A 16342-nucleotide genomic window follows, 5' to 3' on the forward strand; every position below is an offset into this window, starting at 1 on the left:
GTGGCTAAATTTGTCTAATATGAAGGAGAGAGATAAAGCTTTTCTCCTGGATGCGCCGCTGTCGACCGAAGGTCTTTTTGGTGGTTCTGTGAACGCAGTAATCGAAAGATTCCAAGAAGGAAGAAAGCAGGCAGCGGCGCTCCAGAAATGTCTCCCCCTCCGTACTCATCCTTCTGGGGCTGCTGGGCGAGGGAAGGGAAGTAGGGATGCTCAAGTTCAAAATGCTAACTCTCAAGCAGATCGTGTCACAGATCAGGTCCGAGGACTGGTTTGTCACGATAGACCTAAAAGACGCGTACTTCCATATCTCCATCCTTCCGCAACATCGGAAGTTCCTGAGGTTCGCTTTTGGGGGCGAAGCGTACCAATATCGGGTCCTTCCATTCGGCCTAGCGTTATCTCCTCGAACCTTCACGAAATGCATGGACGCGGCCTTGGCTCCGCTGCGTCTCCAGGGCATTCGCATTCTAAATTACATCGACGATTGGTTGATTCTGGCTCAATCGGAGCATCAGGCGATTCGGCATCGAGATGCCGTCCTCGCCCACATCAGAAGGTTGGGGTTGAGACTCAACGCCAAGAAGAGTGTGCTTTCGCCAGTTCAGCGGACCACTTTTCTAGGCGTGGTATGGGATTCGACGACGATGCAGGCACGTCTGTCGCCGGCTCGTATAGCCTCGATTATCTCAACTGTCAAGCAAGTGAAGCTAGGCCAGTCACTCACTGTAAAGGAATTCCAGAGAATTCTGGGTCTGATGGTAGCAGCATCCAACGTGTTACCGTGCAGCCTGCTGTACATGAGACCACTACAGTGGTGGCTCAGGACCAAGGGGTTCTCCCCGAGGGGAAACCCGCTCCGCAAGATCAAGGTCACGCGACGTGGTCTCCGTGCCCTGGCTATGTGGAAAGAACCTTGGTTCCTGTCCCTGGGACCTGCGCTGGGAGCCCCGTGTCGCCGGGTAACGGTGACGACGGATGCCTCTCTCACGGGTTGGGGAGCGATCATGAGTGGTCGCTCGGCCCGCGGGCTGTGGCAAGACCATCATCTCCGATGGCATATAAATTGCCTAGAGATGATGGCGGTGTTTCAGGCTCTGAAACACTTTCTCCCAGACCTCAGAGATCATCATGTTCTTGTCCGGTCAGACAACATGTCTGTGGTCTCTTACATAAACCACCAGGGGGGTCTGCGCTCACGTCCATTGTACAAGCTGGCGCGCCAGATCCTGTTGTGGTCCCAGGGGAAACTTCGGTCGCTGAGAGCGATTTATATCCCAGGATACTTAAATCGGGGAGCGGACATCCTGTCGAGGCAGGGGCCGAGGCCTGGGGAGTGGAGACTTCACCCCGAGGTGGTGGAGCTCCTTTGGAGGCACTTCGGTCGGGCCGAAGTGGACCTCTTTGCATCCAGGGAGAATTCACACTGCCCGCTGTGGTTTTCCCTGAGTCCTCCAGCTCCATTGGGGCTGGATGCGTTGGTACAGGAGTGGCCGAGGGCACCCCTGTACGCATTTCCCCCGATTGCTCTGCTCCCAGGGGTTCTGGAAAGGATTCGCCAGGAGGGGGTCAGTGTACTTCTGGTGGCCCCCCACTGGCCAACCAGGGTATGGTTTGCGGACCTGATTTCCCTTCTCGAGGGTCCTCCTCTGGAGATTCCGGTCAGGAGGGACCTTCTGTCTCAAGCAGACGGGGGGATACTCCACCCCCGTCCGGAATTGTGGAGGTTGTGGGCTTGGCCTCTGAGGGGGCCCAGCTCATAGATTCAGGTCTCTCGACTGAGGTCGTGGAGACCATCCTCCAGTCCAGAGCCCCATCCACGAGGAAGTTGTATGCCTTGAGGTGGAAACTGTTCACCTCTTGGTGTGGAGAGCGACAGATGGATCCAGTTAACTGCCCGTTGCCGGCAGTGCTGGAATTCCTTCAGGAACGCTTCTCCACAGGGTTATCGTACTCCACACTAAAGGTGTACGTGGCGGCCCTATCCGCTTACCATGTTCCTTTGAGTGGAGCTTCTCTTGGGAGACATACCCTGGTAACCCGTTTCCTTCGTGGTATCCTGAGGCTGAGGCCGGTAGTGCGTACGAGGGTACCGACCTGGGATCTAGCGGTTGTGTTGGAGGGGCTCTGTTTAGCCCCTTTCGAGCCCATTGATGAGGTGCCTGAGAAGTTTGTTACTCTCAAAACCATCTTTCTCCTAGCCATCTCTTCCCTAAAGAGGATTGGAGATATTCAGGCGCTGTCGGTTTCCCCCTCGTGCTTGGAATTTGCTCCCGGTATGGCGAAGGCTTTCATCCTCCCTAGACCGGGGTATGTTCCGAAGGTTCCAACTACGGTTGTCAAACCTATAGTGCTACAGGCCTTCTGTCCTCCTCCGTTTCGGACACCAGACCAGGAGAAACTAAATCTGCTCTGCCCGGTGTATGTCCACAGAGCTGCCCTGTGGAGGAAATCAGAACAATTATTTGTCTGCTTTGGGCCTCCTAATAGAGGTTATGCGGCGTCTAAGCAGAGAATGAGTAAGTGGGTGGTCGAGGCCATTTCACTTGCTTATGAGTCCTCCGGTCAGCCTTCTCCCTTGGCTGTCCGGGCTCATTCAACCCGGAGTATGGCTGCCTCTAAGGCATTATTGTCAGGAGTTCCCTTGTGTGACATCTGTGAGGCGGCAGGATGGTCTTCACCGCACACATTTGTGAAGTTTTACCATCTGGACTTCAGCTCCACCCCAGGGGCGCAGATGCTTTCGTCAGAATGTGCTCTCTGATATTCATACAACGGACACCTGCTCGCATGGCGGCGTTGGTATTAGCGTTCCCACTGCGTTTACACGCAGCTCGAAGTTCCCTGAATGGGAACGTCTCTGGTTACGTATGTAACCTTAGTTCCCTGAAGGGAACGAGACGCTGCGTGTCCATGCCATACTCCCAGCATGCCCGTGAGCGCTTGCTTCAGTCTTATCAGAAGCTGTTGCGCTTGTGTTTCGGGGATGCTTTATAGTTTCCTGGTCGATACGTCACCCCGCCTATGACGTTCCGTCTCGCCATTGGACAGATTTCATACGTGCTTCATGACTCGTCACGCAGAGGCGTTCCCCACGACGTTTACACGCAGCGTCTCGTTCCCTTCAGGGAACTAAGGTTACATACGTAACCAGAGACGTTCGCTTTAACAAGCAGGTTGTTCATTAGGCTACCACAGCAACCGATTGCGTGTCATGCTCATGCTGAATGCGATTTTCGTGTTTAAAAAGTAACTAACGTTATGCATAAGAGACGGAAAGAGGCAGAGAACCATACGTTATTTAAGGTTATTTCTATTCGTTACGATATTGATATATGAACTGATGTTGTCATGTAAGCTTCATGCTTTCCCCGTTGCGAACGTCCTCTAAACTGTAGTCTACGGTGCTGCACTGCTAACTTAGCTGACTGCTGCTCGTTTTCCCAGATAATATCATGGTATGTTAACAACAACCCTTTAGAAAATGTACAGTAAGTCCTTTGTGGATCTTCTTGATCTGCTTTCTCCGTGCTTCTTTGACTAATCTCAGTCGCACGCACGCTGCACGCGAGACGAGTTAACCATGTTCGACACATTTAACTGGAATTGGGGCGTCCACACTGTTTAATACATCTTAGGCACCGCTCGCGTTGTGTTTTGGGCTTTGGAAAGGGAAAAAACACAACTTCTCCAGACAATCTCTCGGGGTATCGTGTCCGATTTACTAACGCCGTGGGCGCACCGCTTACTGTTTGACGGAACAGCTCACACAGTAACGGTTGCTATGATGTGTGATTGGACAATGGCCATTTTGTGGGAGGGGCCGGCGAAAGGTCAATTGGCTAAACTGTAGTACACGTTGTCCGGAAACTTTGTGCCCATTACCTATACAGGCAAAAGTTGCATGTGCTTTGGTCAAATGTAAATAATGGTGTCAATATTGCCTTATCAGTTTGAGCCAGAGTCAGACTCAGAAAGTGGCGATGAAGAGAGTCAAGCAGAACCTCACCACACACGGCTCTTACAAATTGTTTCTGAATGGTAATTTTTATTTAATTATTATTAGTCTATTCTATTCTACTATTATTACATAATAATTGCTTGTAAGCTTTTGAGTTACGGTTTTCTCCTGATTAAACATTTAATATAACTGAATTATTGTTTTTTAAAGTTATTGCTTTATCGATAAAATGAACAACCGTTTATCCATTCACAAAACATAGTTTACTCAGTGTATCGTTTTATTTAGGTGTAGCCTACATGTGGCAACTGTGTTAAAACCATAACACTGATAACAACAGCTGAATTTGCTGCGATTACATAGCCTATAATTTTTTTAACTTTATACACGTTTGTCTTACACAAAATTGCATCAAACTAACTGGATACTATACACAAACAGCGTTGGCATTAGTTTACATTCTTGATCAAATCGAAAAATTACGTCACAAAGTACCTACATGAAAAATACATTTACAAAATTAGTACATAAATACAAATTCAGGTGAAAAATGTTTGTACACATTTGTTGTAGATACACGAAATATCATAACTAAGTGGCTTTAAATGGGTCATGAACTGGCTTTTTAAAAAATATATATATTTTTGTCTGAGGTCAACTTATGACGTTCGCTTGGTTTTTACATTCAAAAAACATCAAAATGAATAAGTAATAGGCTATTCTCTACCCTAGTTTTGAGCCTAGCTCAAAAACGCTCGGTTTTATGAGCATCTCGCACTGAAGTTGTAAAAGTTTTACAAATACATGTTGTAAAATGGCAACCTGAATAATTCGCCCATACATGTTCGACCCAGAGTCTGTGTGTTGCACCATTCCTGTTTGATCCAATATAGTACACCACCATTTTTTATTCTAATTTTTTTCATCTTAAACGGTCTGAAAATCCAGTCCCGACCTGTGTCTTGTTTAAAAAATAATCCTCGGTGAAATGAAGCGAACAGACGGACAGTGTTTTACCTCATCAGCTGGAACGTCATTAGAAATAAAGTTTATCCATGCAGTCCTATTGGAATCCAGAGGAAGCTTATGCAGTGACTGTCTTCTTCCACAACCAGGCACTGCACAATAGTTTGTATTGCTCGGTAGCTCGATCTGGTTTGTCATCACAAGGTAGGCATCTATGTTATTTAGCTATGCGTGTAATGCGCGAATCGGTGGGCGGGGCTAAACCGGCTGTGTTGAAGTAGGCATTGATTATCTTCTGCGGGGGTGGTGTTTTATCCTCTTTGACGTCATAGTTCCCCACTTTGAAAAACGAGTCGTTTGCTGGGGCTGGTGTCAATAAAAGCTTTTATTGGACTAACAAGGACGTTTTCAGTTCTGAAACTTACAGGATATTCTTATAATATGATGACCTCTTAGATGTCAAAAGAAAAATTGATTTCTCAGTTCATTACCCCTTTAAAACCAGCGCTGGCATTTGTTTACGTCCTTGATAAAACTAAAACATTACGTGTGAAATTATACATGAAAATACTTTTAAAATTATTAAGTCTTACTTACAGGTTGAGTCTCAACAACTGCTGCCTCTGGTTTTAAAGTTGGAACTGCTTCATGTTTTAATAACAGTTTCTTGTTGAATCCGGCATTGAATTCGTGAAGATTCTGGAAGCTGTCTTCCGTAAAATGTGCAGAGAGCTAAATTACAAATGTAATTTTCAGGAACATTATCAAACATAAATTGTAGCCATTGTTGATGAACTGTAGGAAGTCTGAACACAGACCTGACAGCTGGGTAAAAATAACACAGTTCCGATGAGCCACAGAAATATGGCCATGCCCCCTTTTTTGCATATTCCGGAGGGAGGGTTAATGTAAATTTATTGGTTAGTTATGTATAAAACCCAGGAAGTATCTCATTGTAGTCCCATTCGAGTCGTTTTTGTAGGCATTAAACTTCCTGATTTTTAAAAGACGATATCTCTGCTTTGCAGATACTCTTCATAGACCAACAGCAACATTACACACTATTTAAAATTAGATAAGTGAAATCGCAATCAACCCAGTTAGTAGCCAGTCAGTTTGATGCTATTGTGTAAAACAAACGTGTATAAATTAAAAAAAAAAAAAACTTTTCAGAAACGTTTAAAAATTACTTTCAGAAACGTTTTGTAAGAGCCGTGTGTGGTGAGGTTCTCCTTGCCTCTCTTCATCACCGCTTTCTGGGTCTGATTCTGGCTCATACTGATTGTAATGGAGAGTCAGAGGCGTGCAGATCCATATGCAGTGTATTTATTAAGAATAGTCAAACAGGCAAGAGTCAACGATCAGCATCAAACATAGAACAGGCAATCCAAGAACATAAACGATACCAGGCAGGGGTCAGGGCAGGCGGCAATGATCGTGGTCCAAGAGAAACAGGCAAGGGTCAGGGCAGGCAGCAAACAGAGAATCAAAGTCCAATAACAGTCTTGGGTCAATACACAGGGAATCCAGATAATCAATAGAGAAACGCTCAGAAATGTTGCCAGGGCAAAACAAGACTTTGCACTGATAGAGAGTCAGCGGGCTGCTTTATAGAGCGGTGAATGAGGATCACCTGTGTCGGTGATCAGACCTAGGTACGGGGCTTATGGGAAATGAAGTTCAGTACTCAGGAGACGGAGCTCTGGGTTGAGCTGAGAGAGCCACAGAGGCGCGATTCATGACACTGATACTGCAGTATCGACACGATTATGTACATTTGACAGAAACACATATGCAACTTTCGCCCGTATAGGTAATAGGTGTGAATTTTCCGGACAACGTGCTTTACGGTTTAACACACCGGGCCAAACTAACCAATCTGAGCCCATTGCCTGTTTCTGAGGGAGTGGTTTCAGAGACTCAGGAAGTCAACCGCTCATTCAAATGACAGAGGACAGGCGGGGCTGACAATAAATGTGAAATTTATGAAAAATAATACTTTAAAAAAAAGAAAAAACAAGAATACATGTTATATTTCACCCCATAAACACAATCATGCAAAGAAAAAAACAGTAAACCACCCCTTTAATCTCTCTGTCCAAATATACATCTCACAATACATATTCAAATATCACAGGATCTAAGCCTCTTCATTTTGGGCTCACACTTGGTCCCTTCATGGTCAAAAGTGGCCAAAGCCTTGAAATGTAACTTTTCTTTTTTTTTTTTTCTTCAGGGAAATCAATATTTTTTTATATTATTGAGTATTATTTTTTTGTTCAATAATGTTTTTTTATTATTATTTAAAATTTATAGGTGATTTTATGATACAATGCGATTTTTATAAAGTTGTATGAGCTATTTTTACAAAATTGGAGCGAGAAATAATAATGGCGGATTGCTCGAAGTGTTGTGCCGGTAGTCAATAGCCGCATTTCCACTACCGGGCTAAGGCTGGGCCAGAGCTAACAGCGAGCCGAGTCGAGCCAGTGGCCTCGGGCCTCAAGCGTTTCCACTTCCGGGCCAGTAGGCCCACAACGCTGCTCTAAACCCCGCCCCTAACATGCCTTTCTGGATCAAACGTCATACAAGCCAGCCCATTTCAGCGGGCATTATGAATTAATTTATTTTATTAGTTAGGAAGATAACATGTATATTAACTCACCGACCGTGACTGCAATAGTGTCCCGATTGTCTCGCGAGTCGTCACTAACAAAGGAACGGTGACCCAGCACACCGTCCATCAAGTCGAACCATGGAATAATCCTTCTCTGAACTCCGCTTTGTCCATTGTGCATTTTAATCACCTTGTACAATACTGTGCCCTCAACTTTTTTATTTTTTCCTGAACTTGAAGCATTACTCACTGAATGTTTAGTTTAGAAAGTTCAGCATCGATGTATTTTGTAACATCCTTGTTTCTTCACACGCCGTGACCTTGTACAAATTGACGTCGTACCCTTTCTTCTGCCCAAATGCTCAGAAGAGCTGTGGTATCCTCGACAGACCAGTACAGGCGATTCTACATTTCAAGCAGTAATTTTTAAATTTTTTTGCGCGATATTGCTTCAGATCTTAACGTTCCATAACACAGATAAACTCCACCTTTTACCTTGAGCACGCCTCTGGTCCAAGGAATTCGACGGGCCAGAAATCCTGGCCGTTGGACCCGAGTAAGCCCCGATCAAGCCCCGAACTAGCCCTGGCACGCACTAGCACGGCTCGGTACTGGCCCGGCAGTGGAAACACGGCTAATGTCCTTATTTGTCAGTTCCACTGCAAATACTGTAATTGTTACCATAATTGTTCAAAAAACGTCATAGAGAACAGAAAATCTGAACAGGTTGAAAAATATGACCAAAACAGAATATAAAGATATAAACGAAGCCGCTGAAGAGAATAATTTCATCTTTTCTGTTCTTATAAACACTCCAAATACACAACAAAATGCATTTAAGGGCTAAAAAAGTGGATTTTACATGATATGTCCCCTTTAAATATTTTATATTCTCCTACACTGGACAATAAATGATAATTATGTGTGTCTCCACAGATTTTGGGAAATTATCTACAGGAAGAGAGAAACTGCTGTAAAGTTTCTGCTGAATCTGTTTGTTTCAGCATCAGAGTTTGATGCAAATACACAAGAAAATTACACTGAACTATTAACATCTGTGTGCAGTTACACATCTTTCCCCTGTGATGAGAATACTTGTTATACTCAGTGTGATTTCCTGCTGGATCTGTGTTCACATGTGAAGGACTATGAGACTCAAACAGGCAGGAGTGTCCTTCCAGCATTACAGTCAGTTTATCAGTCAGCTCCTGCAGTCTGGAGAATAAAGCTCTCAGAGAGAAAGATCTCCATCCTCCTAGAAGTGCTGAAACTGCAGACAGAGAAGAAACCAGTAGATCTGATAGACTGGACAGATGAAGAGAGTGAAGTGAGGGGATTCCTCCAGTGTCTGCCCTACATCTCACAGCTCAGGTGAGAGTCTCATGGGGAACACACCAATCATGCTGGATTATTGTATTCAGTGCTCACAATAAAATTAAGTAAATCAATGTATATGTTGGGCAGACAAAATAAATGTGATCGTGACCCAGAATTGAAAAGATTGAATTGAAGTGTGTTTTTTGCCGACCCCTCAGCGGCCGGATGACTCTCAGAGTTAGTGCACAACGATGAGGCCAGTTGTATTCTGATTGTATTCTATATAATACTGGATGAAGTTAAGATACACTCACATTATCTGTTGCATGATCATCCATCTTCAGAAACACCAAACCTATTTTAAGAGACTGATAATGTTTTAGCCCAATTGAAATGCAATGTTTAAAGTGTGTGTACACGTTATTATTACTGATGTGACGTAATACAGGACAAAACAGAACTTTACTTTAATGGAAATGGAAGTAAAATAATGACAAATGTTTTTGAAACAATAAATCTTGTTGAATTGCACTACTTGAAAAAATATGCATCACATAAACCCTCCTTGCATTTTAATGCGTTGTATTTTTAGTTCTTGCATTTTTATGGGCTGAAAGTCTACATGGTTACATATTCAAGCTATTTAAAATATTTAAATTCAAAACATTTCACACACATTTTCATTATTAAAGATACAATAATCCATTTTGAACTTTCAGATTTCATTTCCAAAATATGAATTCTGTTTAAAAATACAATCTATAATATTTGACAGGCAATTTTTGGTCCATTTTATTTCGCTTTACAAATTAGCCTCAATAAATTTAGTGGTTGAAATCGAGAGGAATTTTGCTCAAAAGTTACTCAAACTTTTTTTTTTTTTAGATTCCAAAAGATAGAAGCTATACAGAAATACTTATTTTACAAAATATTCAATTTAGGATTATATTTTTACTTGTATTCAATATTTTATATTTTCCTACACTGGGCAATAAATAAAGTGATAATTGTGTGTGTCTCCACAGATTTTCTGGCATTATCGACGGGAAGAGTGAAACTGCTGTAAAGTTTCTGCTGAATCTGTTTGTTTCAGCATCAGAGTTTGATGCAAATACAGAAGAAAATTACACTGAACTATTAACATCTGTGTGCAGCTACACATCTTTCCCCTATGATGAGGATTATTGTTATACTCAGTGTGATTTACTGCTGGATCTGTGGTCACATGTGAAGGACTATGAGACTCAAACAGGCAGGAGTGTCCTTCCAGCATTACAGTCAGTTTATCAGTCAGCTCCTGCAGTCTGGAGAATAAAGCTCTCAGAGAGAAAGATCTCCATCCTCCTAGAAGTGCTGAAACTGCAGACAGAGAAGAAACCAGTAGATCTGATAGACTGGACAGATGAAGAGAGTGAAGTGAGGGGATTCCTCCAGTGTCTGCCCTACATCTCACAGCTCAGGTGAGACTCTCATGGGGAACACACCAATCTTGATGGATTATTGTATTCAGTGATAACAATAAAATTAATGAATTTAAAGGAGCTGTATGCAAGATTGTGTTCAAAACCGGCACTGCAATCACTTTCAAATTAGGGTGTATTCCCGCATTTCCCCATGACTCGATGTTGCCAGATATGCTGCAGGTTCCAGCAGGAATGTAGGATGCTACAAGAAGCTTCCAATGGCAAGTGACGAGTCTTTTTCTGTTCATTATTTATTTCGGACTTTGTAACAAAGTATTTCGGATTTATATCAAGTTTTTGGGGGGTTTTGCAACATTAGAATTTTTTTATCCGATTCCGACACGTTTGTATCTGCAGCTGCGGTAACTAGAGAAGAGCTGGCAACCCAAATGCCACAACACTACTGACGCCATGATTGGTAGATTGGTGGAGGGTGGAGCATGAGACCAAAACACAACATGACAATATCAACATCAGTTGAGGGCTGCAACTTCACTTTTAAATGATAATATCCTGGCCGGACTGCTGTTGTCAGTGATATAATTATTTGAGATGAACATGATCTCTTAATGTCTAATGACATATCAGGGAAAATTTATGATTAATTGAAATAAATGTCTTGCATACAGCTCCTTTAAAGTACAGTGTGTGTTAGGAAGACAATAAATATGTGAACATGAACCAGAATTGAACAGAATTAAACACTGTTGCATAGACTAGTCTTATAAGTTAGTCATCTAATTATTTTATACAAGACTGATCATAAGTAATAATTCAATGAGTCACGTTTTTCAATATTTTATATTCTTCTACACTGGACAATAAAGTGATAATTATGTGTGTCTCCACAGATTTTCTGACATTATCTACATGGAGAGTGAAGCTGCTGTAAAGTTTCTGCTGAATCTGTTTGTTTCAGCTTCAGAGTTTGATGCAAATACAGAAGAAAATTACACTGAACTATTAACATCTGTGTGCAGCTACACATCTTTCCCCTATGATGAGGATTATTGTTATACTCAGTGTGATTTCCTGCTGGATCTGTGGTCACATGTGAAGGACTATGAGACTCAAACAGGCAGGAGTGTCCTTCCAGCATTACAGTCAGTTTATCAGTCAGCTCCTGCAGTCTGGAGAATAAAGCTCTCAGAGAGAAAGATCTCCATCCTCCTAGAAGTGCTGAAACTGCAGACAGAGAAGAAACCAGTAGATCTGAGAGACTGGACAGATGAAGAGAGTGAAGTGAGGGGATTCCTCCAGTGTCTGCCCTACATCTCACAGCTCAGGTGAGACTCTCATGAGGAACACACCAATCATGCTGGATTATTGTATTCAGTGCTCACAATAAAATTAACGAATTTAATGTACAGTGTGTGTTAGGAAGACAATATATGAACGTGAACCAGAATTTAAAACACTGTTGCATAAACTTCATAGACTAGTCTTACAAGTTAGTCATTTAATTATTTTACACAAGACTGATCATAACTGTTTTAAAGCAGTTACATAAAGAGGTATTGGTGTAATTTGAATCTGAAAAGTAAGTGTGATTCACTCTAACTAACTGCTAGTTGTTCAGACTTGTGCAGTGTTGGCCAGTAACTAGATAGGCTACTAGAAATGCGTTTCATTAATATTACTTTCTCTGGTAACTAGTAGTGTAACCAATAACATTTATTTTCTTGTCACAGTTGCTAATAATTTGAAATTCAGAAATCCAATCATCACTATCAATTTTCATAATCATTGTTGTGTGTGTGCGCTCATGACATCATCAACGCAGCAAGTCTTTGTCTGAAGACAGAGAAGAACATTTATAAACCACATCATATAGCGGCTGAAATACAGACTTTATTTTATATTTTCTATGTTGCTGCTTTATTAAATAACAGAAGGGGTTTAAAACAATTGTGGCTCGTCATCAGTTTGAGACAATTGTACTCTTCGTTTATTTGTAACTTTCATGAATTCTCAGACTGCAAAAATTATTCAATTACCAATTATTTGGAGGTGTAATGGAAGAGTAATGTAACTAGTGTAATTAATTACTGTTGTCCGGGAGTAATAAGTACAGTAATAATATTATTTTTGTAAGGAGTAGCTAGTAATGAGTAAATGATCCATGTTTTGAGTAACGAGCCCAACACTGTTCTCTCATGACACAGTTTTAACTAAGCGTCTCTGTTTATGATCTGGCCGCTGACAGTCGTGTTGTGAGTAAATCTGTTGTTCAAATCCTTCTCTCACTCTTGTTCAGTCTCTGTAGAGATTGATTTTCTTCATGTATTTCTATTATATCAGCTTCATGCAGCTCACAGTCCACAGATCCCTTCATGGTCAAAAGTGGCCAAAGCCTTGAAATGTAACTTTTTTTTTCAGTGAAATTAATGTAATATTTTTTTGTTTAGTAATATTTTTTTTCACTATTATTTAGAATTTTGAAGGAATTCTTTAACAAAAATGTTTAATGTGAGAATAGTGTCACTTGGAGGCGTTAAAAAACAAAAATGTGTGATGTCATGGTGTAACCAGCTCTCCCTATATAAATATATAGAGGCTTTTGTATTCTCCACAATTTATGTTTTATAAACACATTTTGTGTGTAACTCTTGTATTTTTAATTTTTTTTAATTTCACATCTGCTGATGCAGTCTTACCACTGTGTGTGTGTGTGTGTGTGTGTGTGTGTGTGTGTGTGTGTGTGTGTGTGTGTGTGTGTGTGTGTGTGTGTGTGTGTGTGTGTGTGTGAAATTACTGATTGACTGTAATGGAGCTCTAGATTAAGCGGTTACTGTCAAATCAGAAAATATACAGTGTAGAAACTGTGTGTCTGACGCAGGTTTATCTTCATATCAACTCAATATATGTGCCAATTACATGTTCTGGACATGAAAGGTTTGAGGAAATGAATTAAGTTACTCAAACTTTTTATTTTACTTTTTATTTTTTTATTTAGATTCCAAAATATAAAAGCTATACAGAAATACTTTTATTTACTAATTTTTTTATTTACGATTATATTTCCAACACACCACTCAATACACAACCATCCTCTACAACTGAAATATAAACTGAAGTAATAGTCAAATCCGAATGTTTATATAAATTTTTTAGGGCTCTGCAAAAATTAATTGCGATTAATCGCATCCAAAATAAAAGTCTGTGTTTACATAATATATTTGTGTGTGCTGTATATAATTATTTTGTATATATAAATACCTATGCATGCATGTATATATTTAAGAATTATTTGCGCTTAAATTCTGTATATATATATATATATATATATATACATAATCTATATTATATAAATATTTTATATATGAAAAACACATTTTCTTAAATATATATACATGCATGTGTGTGTATTTATATATACAAAATAATTATATACAGCACACACACATATATTATTATGTAAACACAGACTTTTATTTTGGATGCGATTAATCGCAATTAATTTTTGCACAGCCCTAAAATTTTTATATTAATTAATAATTCAATGAGTCACGTTTTTCAATATTTTATATTCTTCTACACTGGACAATAAAGTGATAATTGTGTGTGTCTCCACAGATTTTCTGGCATTATCGACGGGAAGAGAGAAACTGCTGTAAAGTTTCTGCTGAATCTGTTTGTTTCAACATCAGAGTTTGATGCAAATACAGAAGAAAATTACACTGAACTATTAACATCTGTGTGCAGTTACACATCTTTCCCCTATGATGAGGATTATTGTCATACCTGGATTCAGTGTGATTTCCTGCTGGATCTGTGGTCACATGTGAAGGACTATGAGACTCAAACAGGCAGGAGTGTCCTTCCAGCATTACAGTCAGTTTATCAGTCAGCTCCTGCAGTCTGGAGAATAAAGCTCTCAGAGAGAAAGATCTCCATCCTCCTAGAAGTGCTGAAACTGCAGACAGAGAAGAAACCAGTAGATCTGATAGACTGGACAGATGAAGAGAGTGAAGTGAGGGGATTCCTCCAGTGTCTGCCCTACATCTCACAGCTCAGGTGAGAGTCTCATGAGGAACACACCAATCATGCTGGATTATTGGATTCAGTGCTCACAATAAAATTAATAAATTTAATGTACAGTGTATGTTAGGAAGACAATATATTATGAATGTGAACCAGAATTGAAAACACTGTTGCATAAACTTTATAGACTAGTCTTACAAATTAGTCATCTAATTATTTTACACAAGACTGATCATAACTGTTTTAAAGCAGTTACATAAAGAGGTATTGGTGTAATTTGAATCTGAAAAGTAAGTGTGATTCGCCCCAACTAACTGCTACACTCTAAAAAATGCTGGGTTGTTTCAACCTAAATGTGGGTCAAATATGGACAAACCCAGCCATTGGGTTAATTTTTTTAATTGCATTTTTAATCCAAAGTTGGGTTTGTCCATATTTGACCACAAATTGGGTTGAAACAACCCAGCCTTTTTTTAGAGTGTAGTTGTTCAGTCTTGTGCAGTGTTGGGCAGTAACTAGATAGGCTACTAGTAATGTGTTACAGTAATATTACTTCTGGTAAGTAGTAGTGTAACTTATAACATTTATTTATTTTTTGTCACAGTTTATGATTTGAAATTCCGAATCAAGACTAAGTCCTAAATCATATTTGACCAGCATATGACAGTGATGATAATGACGTGTCTTTTTATCATGAATCTTGAGGCAGTTTTTATACAGAGAATATATGGGTTTTATGACTGTCTTACAGTTATACAGTAGAAAAGGTGGGAAAGGATCATTGCATTTAAATATGTACTGGATGTAACAGTGGTGAGAGTTTCTTATGTATCTAAAATGTATTAAATAAAAAAAAAATGTATTGCACAAATTTTTAACATGACCTTTAAAGCTAAGTGTCAAATCTAGAGTTACCGCCAGATATTTAAATGTCTGTAATGATATTCAGCAGACAAGCACAGTGTAAGAACTGTCTGTCTGACGCAGTTGTACCTTCATAATAACTGATTCAGTGGCTTAAATAAATTTGAAAGAATGTCTCAAAGAAATGAATTACATAATTGGAATGTTTTTTTTTATTTGTTAAGTGTCACCATTATTTTCAGTTTGTTTTGTTCCTGGACTTTTAGTTTGTAATCTTTCAGTTCCTGGTTTCCCTTTGTTTAGATTCTCACCACTAGTTAGTTTCTATGGTTACTGTCATTAGTTAGTTTAGTTCATCTGTTCACCTCATTATATTTTGTATATTAGTTCATGTCTGTTCCCTTTGAGTTTGTCCGGTCACCGTTATTGTGATGGATTTAGAGAGGACTCAGAAGCGAGGGCGACAATCACAGCTCTTTTAATAGCAATGGCAGGAAGACCACAGGTAACTTGTGACAGAGGAATAATATTAAACAGCAACAGAGAGCTCCTGTAGAACAGGCAGTCGAACTTGAACAGAAAACTCCCTCTGTGGTTCAGGCAAAGATGAGCAGAGAGCTGGAGCAGATGGGACCCAGAAACTCACAGGGCCGGGATAGCAAGCATGGAGAAGGAACACAGCCTCAGACTCCTAGCAGGTATGGTTCTGGAAGTATATCGCATGGACACAGAATAACACTCGAAGTAATCAGAGATATGCTTCTAGACAGGACTGGACTTAAGACAGATGCACGCATAGAAACTTACGAACAAACTGACAACAAGACAAGGAAGAGAAGGTAAGAAAAAGCCAAGATAATGAGGGGGGGAACGAGAGACAGGTGGAGAGAGATGAGCCTAATGAAAAGTGATAACAGCTGTCAGTAATGAAAGTGAAAGCGGCAAGTGGGTGAGTGAGTGAACGAATATCCAGCAGGGGGAGACAGAGAACGAGCCAGGATCATGACAGTACCCCCTCCTCAAAGAGCGCCACCTGGCGCTCCCTAGGAGGAACCCTGGCGAGACCGGAGGAAATCATCAATGAGCGAGGGGTCCAGGATGTCCCGGGGGGAAACCCAGCTTCTCTCCTCAGGCCCGTACCCCTCCCAATCGACCAGGTACTGATGTCCTCGA

The 16342-nt window shown here is 40.8% G+C and overlaps 1 protein-coding gene across 1 annotated transcript in view; it reads left to right on the top strand.

Moving 5' to 3' along the window:
- LOC120478939 (uncharacterized) overlaps window positions 1–16342 on the top strand; it is an 85630-nt gene that overhangs the window by 42386 nt on the left and 26902 nt on the right. Inside the window, exons 17-21 of the mRNA XM_089121009.1 lie at window positions 2086–2107; window positions 8503–8912; window positions 9884–10318; window positions 11173–11607; window positions 13898–14338. Coding sequence (XP_088977135.1) covers window positions 2086–2107; window positions 8503–8912; window positions 9884–10318; window positions 11173–11607; window positions 13898–14338 — 1743 coding nt within the window. The remainder of the gene's footprint in view (window positions 1–2085; window positions 2108–8502; window positions 8913–9883; window positions 10319–11172; window positions 11608–13897; window positions 14339–16342) is intronic.

Source organism: Pimephales promelas, chromosome 16 (assembly GCF_988280905.1).
Source record: "Pimephales promelas chromosome 16, fPimPro1.hap1.1, whole genome shotgun sequence".
Taxonomy (NCBI): domain Eukaryota; kingdom Metazoa; phylum Chordata; class Actinopteri; order Cypriniformes; family Leuciscidae; genus Pimephales; species Pimephales promelas.